This window comes from Lissotriton helveticus, chromosome 7 (assembly GCF_964261635.1).
Source record: "Lissotriton helveticus chromosome 7, aLisHel1.1, whole genome shotgun sequence".
Lineage (NCBI taxonomy): Eukaryota > Metazoa > Chordata > Amphibia > Caudata > Salamandridae > Lissotriton > Lissotriton helveticus.
In genome coordinates this window covers 31,835,341-31,851,234 of record NC_136068.1, presented here as the reverse complement: position 1 = coordinate 31,851,234, position 15,894 = coordinate 31,835,341, and the positions used below count along the sequence as shown (strand labels likewise).

General features: G+C 45.8%; 1 protein-coding gene across 2 annotated transcripts in view; it reads right to left on the bottom strand.

Moving 5' to 3' along the window:
- The window catches only part of LOC144767956 (cell adhesion molecule CEACAM21-like), a 327,806-nt gene that overhangs the window by 48,631 nt on the left and 263,281 nt on the right, over positions 1 to 15,894 (bottom strand). For both annotated transcript variants that reach the window (XM_078651307.1, XM_078651308.1), the window contains exons 5-6: positions 11,677 to 11,817; positions 11,483 to 11,571 (exon numbers count right to left, since the gene is read on the bottom strand). In XM_078651307.1, the coding sequence (XP_078507433.1) occupies positions 11,483 to 11,571; positions 11,677 to 11,817 (230 nt within the window). The remainder of the gene's footprint in view (positions 1 to 11,482; positions 11,572 to 11,676; positions 11,818 to 15,894) is intronic.

Genomic DNA, 15,894 nt, shown 5'->3' with positions numbered 1-15,894 from the left:
AACATCATCCAAAGGGGAATTGTCACTTAACCAGAGGAGTCATAGTGTTGTAGCATTACTAGCATGCATCATCAGTTGGTCCCTTACTAAATCATCATGTACAACCCCAAACTTACAATCCGTTGCAAGCCTTTTCAAATCACCAATGAAATCATCCAATGGCTCATCCTTCCCTGGTTTCCTTTGAAAGAATTTATACCTAGTTATACCTATGCAGACTGTGAGTGTGAAATAATTATCGAAATATTTAATTGCTGCTTTAAACACGTTGAAATCCCCTATTGTAGTTGCTTTACGCATGTGGGTATACAACTTCAACCAATGGGTCCCCAATGAGTGTAACAAGATCCTTTTCTTTTGTTCAGCAGACATGTCTTTCCCCTCATCAATAGCCTCAGTGTAATTCAAGAAATAGTCCTTACGTTCGATCTATGTAATAGAAGGTTCCGATCTCGCAGCCCAAAAAGCATGAGGTGGACTTATACTAACATTGTATCCAATGTTATAGGGGTGATAGTTCCTGGATGTGCCTGTCTTGAAGTAATGAGGGTATCTACGTTGCCACTTGTCCTTAGTAAATGTGATACCCCTAACCCATTTGATTCCAAAAGTGGATACATGAAGCAGGACAAGTGAGTATTTTCGAAATGTTCCTTCTGAATAAGTGGTTAATGATATTGCTGGCAGTATTAAAGTCTTTCTTTTTGATTGGTAAATCAAAGCTCCAAGGTGATTGTTCAAATGTCAGAATCACTTGATACAAAGATACAGCCAACACGTGTTTTGCCCCTTTAGTGGCGTACAAACATGGGGCTTATTCAAGGCTAATAGCAGTAACATTATACATTTAGTATAAGATTTTAAAATGCAAGTGAAAGAAAAAATCAATCATTAGATTAAAATAAAACATAATAATGTTGATCTTCAAGGTAAATACATTAAGCACATTTGTCTCATTAAAAGTGTCTGATGGTAGAAAGATAATTTAAATAGTGACATAATTGAAAATATCATGCAGTCATCCAATAGAGTGTACAGCAACATAAATGGTATCCACCATTCTCAAAACAACGCAATATATACATCAAAAGCAAACCCCACGTGATATAAGAACATAAGTTACTTACCTGTAAACTGTGGTTCTCCAGTATTGGTGTCTTTCATAGATTCACATGCTTGAATATTCCCCGTCGTCGAAGTGGGAGTCCCACGGTACATAAAATAGCAGTAATATATGCATACATAAGTAAAATTATTATAATATAAAATACATATACATATAACTATATATATATATATATAAAATACAATAAACTCAAAAGTACCATAGAACTGAATAGGCCCATAGAAAGTCTAAGGGAGAAACTCAACTTAGCAACATATCAGTGTCATTATGTTTTGGTCCACATTCCAGCCAATCAGGCTGCAGTTCCCTCTAGAACCTTCTCCTCAGGAGCCCAAGACCTCAGATTTTCGTAGCACAGAGTAACCAAAAGTGCCTGAGGAGAAGAGAGCCTCTGAGGGGAGGACGGGAGGGTCACATGTGAATCTATGAAAGACACCAATACTGGAGAACCACAGTTTACAGGTAAGTAACTTATGTTCTTCTCCAGTATTAGGGGTGTCTTTCATAGATTCACATGCTTGAATAAGAGTAGAAAGCAGTAAGCACCATATAAGTCATAAAGGTAACAGTAAATTGAAGCATATAATAAATATATATATATTAAAGAGGAAAAACCTTTATGACTGGAGGAAGGCAGCAACAGAGGCTCACCTTCAATGGAAAAGATTCCGCAGCACCGCTTGTCCGACTGCTGCATCAGCGGCGTTTGTTGACTGCAGACAGTAGTGCTTCGTAAAAGTATGGCTGCTTGACCACGTAGCAGCTCTGCAAATGTTTCGCAGAGGTACCCCCGCAAAGAGGGCAGTAGAGGCTGACACAGCTCTAGTGTAATGAGCACTTACTGAAGCTGGAAGAGGCTTGCCAGCCCGTTGATGACAAAAGGTAATGGTGGAGGAAATCCACCTAGTAATAGTTTGTTTGGTAACAGGTTGTCCTTTGCAGATCGGGCCGTAGGCCACGAACAATTGATCAGATTTCCTGATGGATGCAGTGCGCTGAATGTAAAATTTAAGGCAACGTTTCACATCCAGGGAATGTAATGAACGTTCCGCAGGAGTCTGTGGATTAGGAAAGAAAGTTCTTAAAATGATTGGTTTGTTGAGATGGAAATCACTGGGAACTTTCGGAATAAATGTTGGATTAGTACGTAATGTAACAGTGTCTTTTGAAAACTGAAGAAAAGGAGGCTGAATTGTGAATGCCTGAATGTCACTGACACGCCTAGATGAAGTCAAGGCGAGCAATAGGGCAACTTTCCACGTGAGGAATTTTAAGCTTGCTGAGTGGATGGGTTCAAAAGGAGGTAGGAGGAGCTGAGACAAAACCAGATTCAAGCGCCAAGCAGGCAGAGGACGCCGAATGGGTGGAAACATACGGAAGAAACCTCTGAAAAACTGTTGGATGATTCTAGATGAATACAGTGAGGTCAAACCATCATGGCGAAAGCGGGAGAGAGCCGCTAAAAATACTTTCAGAGTGGAGTGGGAAAGTCCTGACTTTGCAAGGGATAGGAAGAAAGGCAGGATCTGTTCTGGTTTGGCGGTCATCGGATCCAAGGCTTTGGTGTGACACCAGACACAGAAACGCTTCCACTTCAACTGATAGGTTTTAATGGTGGGAGCACGGGCGTGCGCCACCACCTCTCTACAGTCAGCGTAGATGGTCAGACGCGCAAATTCATGGTGTTGAGGTTCCAGGCATGGAGCTGGAGGTATGCCGGATCCAGATGGCAAATCTGCCCCTGCTGCATCGTGAGGAGGTGAGGCAGTGGATGAAGCGGAATTGGCTCGTTCTGGGAGAACAAGAGCAGATCCGAGAACCATGGGTGCCGCGGCCATTTGGGTGCAATCAGGATGATGTGGCAGGGTTGAAGCCTCATCCTGTGTAGCAAGCGCGGAATCAGAGGAAGCGGAGGAAAAGCGTAGCTGAATGCGTTCAACCAGCTGATCGAAAATGCATTTCCGCTTGACTCTCTGTGGGGATAAAGACTTGCAAAGCGTTGGCATTTCTTGTTGGTGATAGTCGCAAAAAGATCCATTTGCGGCTGGCCCCACTGGCGGAAGATGAACTCGAGAGTTGGTTGATTGAGTTCCCACTCGTGATTGTCCGAGAAAGATCTGCTGAGGGAATCCGCCAGAACATTGGAAACACCCGGCACATGGATGGCTGTGAGATGAATTTGATGACAAATCGCCCAATTCCAGATCTCCTGTGCTTGTTGGGAAAGCAAAAGGGACCTGGTGCTGCCCTGCTTGTTCAGGTAAAGCATGTTGGTGGTGTTATCTGTCCTCACCAGCAGAGATTGACCTTGAACAATCCTTTGAAAAGACTTTAGGGCAAGGAAGATCGCCAGAAGCTCCAGGCGGTTTATATGCCAAGTGCGCTGGACCGCAGTCCATTTTCCTTGTACTGATAGGCCTTCGATATGTGCACCCCAGCCCTCCAGGGATGCAACGGTCGTAAGCGTTAGAGTTGGAGTAGTGTCTTGAAAAGACCACCTTTTGAAATGTTTGGAGGGTGAGCCCACCACTCCAGAGCCCTTAGGATGCGGGGCGTGAGAAGGATCCTGTCGTTGAATGATCCTGAGATCTGTTTCCACTGCTTGTCCAACTCCTCTTGGATGACCCTCATATGTAGTCTGCAGTGAGGAATCAACTGTATGGCAGAAGAGGTCATGCCGAGGAATGATTTCAACATCCGGACTGAAACGTACAGTTTTGACTGGAGTGATCGTACCATCTGGAGCATACGGTCTTGTCGTTCCTGGGAGACAAAAACCATTGCCAGATGAGAATCTAGCGAGGCTCCTAGAAAATCTCGCCACTGAGTTGGGCGAAAGTGTGACTTCTGGCAATTGATGGAAAGACCCAAGTCTTGAAACAGGGAGAGGCAAGACTGTGTATGCTGGATTGCCAGTTGAAGATTCGGAGCCTTTATGAGACATTCGTCCAGGTATGGATAGAATTGTATGCCTCAAAGGCGTAGAAAGGCAGCTATCGGGGCCATGATCTTGGTAAAGACCCTCGGTGCTGAACGGAGGCCGAATGGTAGGACCTTGAATTGGAAGTGCAGGTGTCCGACTGTGAAGTGCAGATACTTCCTGTGTCTGGGGTGAATTGGCACATGGAAATATGCGTCCTGGAGGTCTATCGTTGAGAAGAATTCCCCTGGATTGAGGTAATTCAAGATTTGAAGCAGAGTTAACATTTGAAAAGTTTTGGAAAGGATGAATTTGTTTAGGGCCCGTAAATCCAAAATTGGACGCCATTCTCCCGACTTTTTCTTGACTAAGAAAAAGCGGGAATAGAATCCCTTGCCGCGTTGACCTAGCGGCACTACCTCGATGGCTCCTTTCAGGATCATTAATTTCACCTGGGCCAAAAGTTCTTTGAGGTGGGGAGAGGGTGGCCCCGAAGGTGGACGAGTGGGAGGGATTTTTGTGAACTCCAGGGTATGGCCTTTGGAGACAACGTCCAGGACCCATTGGTCGGAGGTGATTTCGGACCATTTGCAAAAGAATTTTGAGATGCGACCTCCAAGATGCACAGTCGGCAGACGAAAGGAACTGAAACTGTCACTGTTTTTTGTTGTTTGCACCACCTCCATAAGTTGTTTTCCTTTGGTATGGTCTGGAGGAAGACTGACGATTTTGGTTTTGGTATGAACCTCTCTGCCGGTTATCGCTGTAGGTATTGTATGAGCGATACTGGCCTGATCCACGAAAAGTAGAGGAGCCCCCGCCTCTACCTCGTGCTCCCCGAAAGGGCCGCTTTATATATTGGAGAGTAGCTAAGGACTTTGCGGTGTCAGTGTCCTTTTTGATCGCCTCAAGAGCATCGTCCACATGCTTGTCAAACAAAGAATCTCCATCGTACGGCAAGTCAAGGACCTTTGCTTGTACTTCTGGGCAAAAAGTTGTAGATTTCAGCCAGCCTTGACGTCTCAAGACTGCAGCTCCAGCTAATTGGCGAAAGCCTGTGGATGAAATGTCGAGCGCGCATTCGATAATTTCAGACGAGATTACCTCTCCCTCCTGGATAATGGCCTGTGCTTCTGCACGGATGGTCTCAGACATTTGAGGAATCAGTGCGGCAATCTCGGACCACATCTGGCGGTCGTAACGGCCCAGAATAGCCAAGGTATTTGCCGCTCTGACAGTAGTGGCAGCCATTGTTGTAAACTTTTTCCCTATAGAGTCCAGCTTGCGGCCTTCCTGATCAGGAGGAGATGTGAGTGGTGTTGCCGGATTACAAGATCTTTTCTGTGCTGCTTGAGTAATAACCAAGTCTGCTTTTGGTTGTGATACCAAACAGGCTGTAGCGGACGCTGGAGCCTTATATTTTTTGTCCAATCTGAGTAAGACTGCAGGCACTGAATTCGGATGTTCCATAAGTTTAAGGCCCTCCGTCCAAATAAAGTCAATAATTGGAATTGTGTGTGATTGTCTTTGTGAAATGTCCTTAAAATCATACAGGAAGCATTCACTCTCATGTTGCTGTTTCTCTACAGTGAGATGAAAGCGTTTCGCAGCATGGACCATTAAATTATGGAAGTTTGCAATGTCCACTGGAGGCGATGCAAGAGGTGAAGTGGGCGGAGTGGAAGGCGTTTGTGCCCTGTAATTGTCCCACTCATTCATATCGACGTCATCGTCGTCATCAGTGTCTTGAGGAGCAGGATCCTCATTGTCAGTGTCAGGACGAGTTCCTCCCGGTGACGCGGGTGGAACCGTAGCAGGTGCTTGTGGAGGTTGTGGTTGAGGCTGGGGAGGAGGTTGTAATGCTGGGGAGGCAGGTGTAGATGGAGGGAACCTGCGGTTATAGTCATCAAGCATGTGCTGCAAATTTTTGACTAAAGAGAAAGGAATTTGTGTAACTGGTTCTGAAGTTACTGTTTCTGCTTCGTCAACAGGAAATAAATCATTCCCACCTTCGACGTATTCCTCTTCGTCACCCTCATCACTGTACTCCTGGCACTTAATGTGCAAATCAGATGGACTAGATGCCTGTCCAAACAGTTGTTTCACCTCAGATTCATGGTCGGATTTTTCTCCACCGGATTGAAACAATTTGTCTGGAAGACGGGCACCACTCCTTATTGGACTTAGTTAAATGAGAGGTACCGTCTTCAAGGTAGAAGCAGTAGCCACTGTATAAATGGTAGCTGAGGTCGGAGGAGGACGAGATGCCGACGAGCCCGTTGATGCAACAGCAGTAGTTGTACGACCAACCTGAAGAGTTGAAATTGAAGATTTTGTTCATCGCCGACGAAGATGTCTTATCCGTCGACGGAGCCGTCGACGAAGCCGTCGACGATATTGGAGCTTTGATCGTCGATGACGAAGTAACCGTCGACGAGATAGCCGTCGACAGAGTCGTCGGCCCTGATGTTATGGCCGTCGACGTAGGCGCCGTCGACGAGGCCGTCGACGAGCTTCTTTTAGATGGCTTGGTCTTCGTCGTCGGTATTCGCGTCGACGACGGGACCGCCAACGGTGTTCGCGTCGACGAGAGAAGGTCGACGAGATCCTAACAATCGACGTAATGGGTCTCGTCTCCTGGGCTGTCGTCGACGAGGTGATCGCTGTCGACGCAGCAGTGGATGACATAGAACATGTCGTTGTCGACGTAGAGGTTACAGACTTCGTCATTGTTGAAGACGTCGACGGGCGCGTCGACGAGCCCGTCGACGAGCCAATGCCAGATTTTTGAGAGGAAGGCAAGGCTTTGGGCGCAGACGTCAGAGAACCAGGTCCCGTAGACGTGTCCTGAAGCAAATCCTGTGGGGAAACAATCCTGGAGGATTCCAACAGTCTACTCTTCTTAAGAAAAGGAGATGGAACCTTAGTTTCAGACCCACGCTTCTGAGAGGATCTGGAAATACCTGAAGAAAAACTTTCCACATCAGAAACCACAGACTCTGAAGTCTTCAACTTCTGTAGCCACAGAAGGAGACGGGCCTCTCCATCCCTCAGAGTCTTGGAAGGAAAAGTGTGACAGTACTTACAGTTCTTAACCTCGTGGTCTGGGTAGAGACAGTAAATGCATTTACTGTGAGGATCCTCATGGAAAAGACGCAGTTTGCCACAAGAAGGGCAGGTTTTAAACAAAGATTTCTTATTTGAAGACATTTTTGAAGAAATAACAGCTAGAGTTGAAGAAAAACTGAGCAGAGCTCAGGGAGACTCCCTTCACAGGACGTGCGGTAGAAAATCTGAGGTCTTGGGCTTCTGAGGAGAAGGTTCAAGAGGAAACTGCAGCCTGATTGGCTGGAATGTGGACCAAAACATAATGACACTGATATGTTGCTAAGTTGAGTTTCTCCCTTAGTCTTTCTATGGGCCTATTCAGTTCTATGGTACTTTTGAGTTTATTGTATTTTATATATATATATAGTTATATGTATATGTATTTTATATTATAATAATTTTACTTATGTATGCATATATTACTGCTATTTTATGTACCGTGGGACTCCCACTTCGACGACGGGGAATATTCAAGCATGTGAATCTATGAAAGACACCCCTAATACTGGAGAATTAAACAATATATCCATGCCAACAGTATGAACATGCATATGTTCGCAGTAGGCACAGAGGTATAATATAATGAGGAGAAGAAAACAAGTCTGCTCAGGAACTTATTTTCACTCCTACCATGGTCTGAACAGCTGAAAAAGCCACAGCGCCTTGTTCCATATAGGACAGAGTCCACAGCTGTAGCCTCATAAATTTGCAAAGCCGGAATAACAGGTTTGGTGTATGATGCCCATTGATCAGTATTCACCTGCTGATTGTTTTTGATTCGTAAGCTTTTCTTGCCCTGTGAATTTGGTCACTGTCCTTTAGTTTGATTGCCTGGGCTAAGATGTTAGGGCTCTGTCTACAATCTTGGTTGAACCAAATAATGGGTTTAGTACTGCGTGTTCATTTACGGGAAACAGGAATGGTAAGTTAGGATACAATACAATCAAAGAGGCAGGAATGAGAAGTTCAGGGGCCATGGGACAGTTGTTCATTTCTGCTAATATTGATTGGAGATCATGCGTTATTGCAATGAGCAGTTCTGGTTTAAAGACTACCTGACGCCAACATTCAAAGCATCCTGTACACTTCAGAAGACATTTGAAAACATGGCTATTTCCAAGACATGGAATACCTGAAGAGATCTGACACACACGGCAATGACTTTCCTGCGGTGCGAAACATGAAAGTAAATCTGGCCCAAAATTTCTGATTGGACAACACAGTGCCGTAACCAGCTAAGCAGACAGTAATCATAGTAAGCAGAGCTGCTAACATACTGCAAACCGTAAACTGCGCGTCTGTGACTTTCACACCTCATCATCCAACATACTCCTAGGCTTCATAACATGACCACCGCACTTCAGTAACCTTCACACATGACATGAAAACACGTCCCACATTGAACCAAAAAACAAAGACAACACCTGTCCAACTAAACACCCTCCTATCTGGCGTAGCTTGCTCCATTGTAGATAAGAACTTGAGTGCCACACATTGGGGTAGTAAGCGCTATACATATGTGCAATGCAATACAATAAGTATCATTTGTGCATCACCAAGATATGTTTTGATATTGGTTTACATCACATTTCAGAATTATACAACAAAATGTGCTTCATTTGTGCTTTCCTAACAACTGTTATATGTTGAGAATTTTCTACAGTTCACTTACAGGTATTTAATTGTTTTAGGAATTAGAAAGAAATTGACATTCCTTTTCACACTCCCTATATGCAAGACCACTGGAATTATGTGATTCTGCGGCTACTGCATTTTCCGCATAGCTATGATTTTGTCGCATTTGCCACATAATCCACAATCTGCTTCATAATCTGCAGATTTAAAAAAACAAACACATTTTCTTTCTATCTCAAACAGATCAAAAGTTGCTAAAATACTGCAATACGTGCTGCTGTACAGTGGAAGGGCCTTTGCAAAGGTTGATTGGTCACCTTTCAGTTAATTACAGCTGTGTTCGGATGCGAAACTGGTACTAATAAAGTCCACCTTTGCCAGATAGTGGTAATGAGTAAAAATGAGCTTCATTAAGCAGCATAACTTGAGTGTTATTGCCCCAGAATTTAGTAAACATTGCTGCATAATGTAGGCATCTCCTGCCTCATAATCCCAGTGGCCCTGTCTGCACCCCTGAGAGATTGTGACATAGTTCACTTTACTAAATGTGTCTTGTACAGTCAAGGAAAGTAAACACCATCTATATGTTAAAAGAAAAAGCAGCAATTCATCAGAAGACATTGTCTGTCATTTAACCTGTTTTGGAACACACAGCAAATGTAACAAGATAAAGACAAAATCTAACAGCATTGTTATTGCTCATTATGGCCCTGACTATGTCCCAATGTAAAAAACTTGACCGCATGTTTCGGCCGAAGAGAGGACTTCCAAGGGCATGAACTGTGAATTGTTCCCAATCACAGCTTTCCTTGCCAAATCAGTGGCTTCAGTAGGAACTCATTCAATGCATATCTGACTTAAAGAGGTCAGTTTTCCACCTCAACCTCCAGAAAAAAGACCAAGGGGCATATTTATGAAAATAGCAGCGCAGAACAGCACAGAAAGTCACTTTCCTACGCTGCGTCACTGTGAAAGGGCAGGATTGCACCGTATTTAGGTGATATGTTGCATTCCTGTCCTTCCCCCTGCACGGAGCATTTCGGCAGCCTACTTCCAGTGCACACAGCCTTGCACCACGGTGAAAGAGGGCCGGTGTTGTAGGCAGGATTGTTTAAGGGGCACCTTCCTGCACAAAAACAATCCATGAAGGCGTTTTCCTCTTTCTATGGGTGCTGCAGAATGAAACAACGAGGAGCTATAAAGACATTTCTCCTTGTTACGCCTCACCTGGGGAGGCATATCTGTATGGCACATTCCCGGGTTTACCAGTTTTGGTAAATATGGGAATGCGTAACAAAACATGGGATTTGCATAGGAACAGCCCATGGAACGCCTCCCTTGCACAGACTAAGGCAGCGCAGTAGCATTGCCTTTCTCCAGATTTATGAAGCCCCTCAATGTAGCTTTGCGTGGCTGCATAAATCTGAGGTAGAGGCTTGCATCACGCATTTACCACTTTGTGTGGTGCAAACGTGATGAAAGCCTCTCATAAATATGCCTCTAAGTGCGGTGGTAGGATCTCTGAATGTGTCAACCCACCAGACCGCCATTGACTCTAGAGCACCCAGACAAGGACCTTTTACTTCCGGCACTGCAGGGGGTTCAACTTATTTGCCCAGAGTTTCAACCGATTGACCACTGATGGCCTTCACCTGGTGGCGACGTGGTGTGGTGCATGATTGGGTGACAGTATGGCTCACTCGCCCTGATGAAGTTGCCGAATCTTTTCCCTGGCACTGAAACATGTTGGTCATTCTTTACTATATCGTCAGAGCATGACAGTGGTTTTTAACAGTGCGTCGGAGGCCTATACATTTACAAGTTTGGAGGTCATTTGGGCCCATTTTAACTTTCTTTTTGGGTCCATTTTCTGACCTATGGAGTGAAAAATGAGGAATGTTTGGAGGACCTTACACACTGTTGCAGGTTTTAGAGCAGAAGCTCTTGCAAACATTGTTTACTTAGCTACACTTCATACAAGATCTAGGAATGGGGGCTTTTTCCTGGGTGCAAAGGAAGGTGCCAATGATGAGACATTTGGCCAGTTGCTAGCAAAACCCAACAGGCTGTTTGTGGTTGCTTACTTTCAGAAAGTTTGATTCTCACTGGATGATACACACCTATCCTTGTCTAATAGCACCCCCAATTGAAGAACCCCTAATGTACGCCATCGGTAAGTTTTCAGAGTCGTCAGCCATTCGGAACTCCTGTTTGTAAGAATTTCCAACCGACTCCATCAGAATGGGTCGGTCAGAAATTATTACAAACAGGAGATTACAATGAAGTAAGGATGGCTGGGGCCTTTAGTATGTGGGCACTGACAACATATGGAGAGAGGTGTAATGTAGATTCAAGAGCCAGACAGGGGTCGCCCCCTCAGGCCCAGTGCATGGAGCTCATCTACCCCCCCCCAATGAAGGAATTAAGGTTTCCTGCAGCATCTTCAGCTGACAGTAGCCCCTCCCAGACTGTCACCGAAGGCTGGAGGCAGTTTATCTGCCAGATGTAACACCCTGACCAGTATGCATCAGGGCTCCAACCAAGCCCTCAATCTATGCCCTTCCTTATCGGATTGGAAGGCCTATGCACTTGTCCCATGCAGAATGAAAATTAAAAGCGAAATGAATATGAATACCCTGGATTTGTTACTATGAGACATTATTTACTTGACTTCATCACTAGCTGCTACTCACCGCTGACTGCCCCTCGCGCCCTTTTCTCACATTCTCATTTTGGGCATCAGCGTTTTTGATAATGCTGGGATTCTGGTACACGTTTTCATCTGAAACAAAGAGTGATGGAAGCATTACTGTTGTGTCACATATACAGAGCATATAGTATATGACATACATAGAGATAAATTAAGTGCCACGTTATGCACTTTTACCTTTGCTTGTGCCCTTGCGGTTCAAGCGTCTCTCATAATGAACCGCCATCCCAGCCACAATGACTGCAGCACCGAGGAGAACTCCACAGGCCACGCCCAGGGTGGTCTGCCAGGAGGAGCAAGGGGTGAGGCAAACATGTTCTGTGGGAGGAAACAGAATGAAGACCGCCGGTGAGTGTCTGGGTTATAAGACTGGGTCTGAACGCATGCAGTGGGGCTGTAACAATTTTTAGAGTATAATATACCTCACTAAAAGCTTAGGTTTTGTGATAGAAGAGTGAGTGTGCTAAATGGACATACATGAGCAAGAGATTATCAATCAATCAATCTAGGGCCCTATTTATGAGAAACGAATACAGCGCGGTGCCGCAAGTTATTTTGCTGCGCCACGCTGAGTTATTTTCGAGGCACAGGGATGCAACATATTTAGAATAACATTTTGCATCTATGTGCTTTTCCCTGCGCTGGTGCACAAACTGCTGCTATGCTCCGGCACAGGCACCCTTGCACCATGGTTCAAGGATACCTACGTCATGCGGAGATTGTTTTTGTGCAGGAAGGGTCACCTTCCTGCACAAAATCAATCAATTGAGGTGATTTCCTCTTCCAATGCATGCTGTAGAATGCAACACGCATTGAAAGAAGAAGCAAACGAGGAGAAATAAAAACGTTTCTGCTCACAACACCTCGCTACACTACCAATGGGGGAGGTGTAGCATTCTGACGCATTGATCGTAAATCTGGAAATGCATTAGTGGACATGGGTGTTGCATGGGAACTCCCAAAGCAACACCCATGTTACGCCCCTAACAGGCAACATGTTGCTTGAAAAGGGGCGACATTTACAAACACATGTAAAGCGATGCAGGGTGGCTTTACATGTGCTTGTAAAGATCACGCAGCAGGTTGCGCCACTGGTGCGTCACGCAACGTGAGGCACTGATGGCGCAAGAGGCTCATAAATGAGCTCCTGCATTTATATAGCAGTTCTAATCACCCATAAGGGTATCCAGGAGCTGAGAGCAAAGCTGGAGGGAGCTAGTTGATCATCCAGGTCTTGAGTACTTTTCTGAATTCTAGCAGAGAGCATGAGGTCTGTAGGTGAAGTGGGTGAAAGAACGTCCTCCACTGTTGCTGTGGTGGATACAGGGAGTGTGGGCGAGGTAGAGGGAGCTGGAGCGCAGCTGTTATGGAGGGATGATACAAGTTTAGTCGGTGGTTGATGTACATCCCTGGTTGTGAAGGGATTGAAGTTGTGGATCAACATCTTGAGCTGGCATCTCTTCTGAATGGGGAGCCAGTCGAGCGTCGTGAGTTGGGGGGTGATGTGGGTCCGTTTAGGGAGGTCTAGGATGAGGAGGAATTCTCTGGGTTCAACCTGTGAGGAAGGAGGCGATCCACTTGAGGGCGTCTCATTGGAATCCAATGTTGCGAAGCCTTTTGTATAGGGTGTCGTGTGATACCGTGTTGAACGCTGCTGAGAGAGATCTGATGTTGTCTGTGGCTGCAGTCAGGTCAGTTTCAGTGCTGTGTGGTTGGTGTAGAATCCAGATTGTGAATTGTCCAGAAGATTGTTGTTCTCCAGGTGTTTTGTGAGTTGGCAGTTGATGGCCTTGTCGAGAACTGTGGAGGAAAAGGGGAGCAGAGAGATGGGGTAGTAGTTCTTCAGCCCTTCAGCCCTTTGGGGTCAGCGGATGATTTCTTGACTTCTGCATGATTTCATTCTTTAGGTAATGTGGCCATGGTGATGGATGCATTGAAGATGGCAGATAGCTCTCTGCTGATTGTCTTGTGGGGTGGGGCAGGGGTCCATGTTTGTCCTCAGTGGATGGAAGTCATGATGGCTGTGGTCGGTGTCATGCATGGTGAGCTGGTCCAAAGTGGTGATCAGATGGGTGTGTTCCTCCTTTGTGGATTCAAAATGGCTGAGGAGGTCGGTGGGTTGGGATATAGAATTCCTGTAGATGGTGGACAACTTGTCATGAAAGAAGTCTGCTAGGGAGTCGCAGAATTCCAGTGAACGGGTGATGACATTTTTGGTGCCTGAGGGGCTGGAGAACTCTTTGACAATGTTGAAGAGTTCCTTACTGTTGGAGTTTGTTTTGATCTGGTCAGCCAGGGTGCTCCATTTCATCTTTTTCAGGAGTTGGTGGTATTGATTAAGAGCAGTTTTGAATGTTGTTCGGTCCGTTGGCTCCATGCAGGTGTGCCATCTCCTTTCAAGTCATATGCAGGTGCACTTCATAGTTTTAAGTTCCATCTTGTACCAACTGGCTGGCTTGGAGGACCTTTTGAGCTTGGCAGGTATGCTGGGGGAACTCTGTCGGCGCAGTCTGTGATTCAGGCGGAGAAGTTCTTGACAGCCTGCTCTAGATTTGTTGTGGTGGGAGGGAGAGAGGTGTTGAAGGAACAGGAACATTGGCTATATGAGATCTTGTTCTAGCTGCAGTGTGATGTGCAGGGTGGCTTGGGGTTGGTGCTGTTGATCCCTAGATGGTGAAGTGGATGATGGCACGGTCCGTCCAGGTGAGCACGGTGACATGGCTGTACTTGATTCTGTCATTGCCTGTAAAGTTCAGGTTGAGTGTGTGTCTTGGGATGTGAGTGAGGTTAGTGACCAGCTGGATGAAGCCGATGTTGCTCATGCTTCGAGGAGGTTGGTGATGTTGATATCGTTGGGGTCGTCGTGGTGAAAATTGAGATTGCCAATGAATGTTGTTTTCAGAGTCAATGGCAAGCAGAGTGATGAAATTGGGACTTGTGTTATAGAAGCTGGGCAGGGTCCTAGAGGTCTGTAGGCAAGGGTGCCTCTGTTGGTTTTGCTGTCGGTTTGGAGATGGAAGTTTAGGTTTCTTCCATGATCGGGGTGACGTCATCTGTGGTGGATGGTTTCCTTGTGAATGATGGCGATTCTACCTCCATTCTTGTTGATATGGTCTTGGTGTGCAATCTTGTTGCCGACTGGCATGGCCGAGGTGATGTCGGGCGTGGATGAGAGATTGAGCCAGGTCTCAGTGAGAAAGATGACGTCGGCGGAGAGGGAGGTGATGGTGTCCCAAGTCTTGGTGGTGTGCTTGCAGAGAGATCGTGCATTGAGCAGGAGGTATTGGAGATGGTCTGAGTAGGCGTGGTGGTGGTTGCCGTGGGTGCCAGAGCTTCAGTGTTGCAGAGAATAGGCAGTGTTAGCAGGAGAAAGCTACCATGGATCGGGTAGAGGAGCGGCAGCAGTTGTTGGTGCAGGGGCCTGGGCCCAGGGCTTTGAAGTGGTTGTATCTCCAAGTGGGGTCAGGGTTCCTGGCACAGGGTGAGGCCCAGGCACAGATGGACCTACCTTTGGTGCGCTGTCCACTGTGCGTCCAAGCTGCGGCCTCCAGAAGTAGTTGTGGGAGGTGGGAGGGGCAGGCAGTAGGTGGGAGGTACAGAGTGGGAAAGAAATGGCAGGATCAGCGAAACAAAGAGCAACAAAAAATTCAACAGTGACCAAATACAATACAATAAAACAGAAACAGAGAATTACAGCAATTGGCGGCCTATGGCAGTCTCAGATACCAACTAGCGATTGGCAGCAGTGAAGGAGTAGCACCCTGCCCAAGAGGTTGAGGAGTTGCTCACAGGATTTATGCTGAGGCCTCAATAAGTAGTCCTGGTTAATGGGACGGGCTAGAAGGATATGAGAGGGCACTTGTGGGGCAGGGTAATGCCAGTATATTTGCATTTAAACTACCCGAACAAACTACTTAACATGCAACTCAATATTGATATGGGGAGAGTTATGCTTTAATCTCAACACCATAACTTTTGTGCAACCATCCTGTAGTCCATAGTACCAGATGATCTATCTCACATTATCACAATCAGAGATTTAACAAATACACTATTAATTGCAGTATGGTGTTCCCACAACATGTCTCCCAGTGCCCTCTCAACCATCTGAGTAAACTGCCATTGCCATGGTCCCCTTAAGTTACCAGATTATCCTTTCTGCCTGCCCTGGAGATTCCACATGTCTAATTCCACATCCTTCCAAAGCATTCTTTATTTTTTAATAGGACCAAACAAGACAGAATCCTTTTCCTACTGGAAATTGCCCTCAATGCCCCAATAGTAGAGTGTATGGTCACATTTCTCATGAATAACAGCTCTGCCAACTTAGAATGCAGATCAGCAACTACGGCTGCATATCTTGAAAGAGCTAGGAAGGACCACAAAAAGAATAAA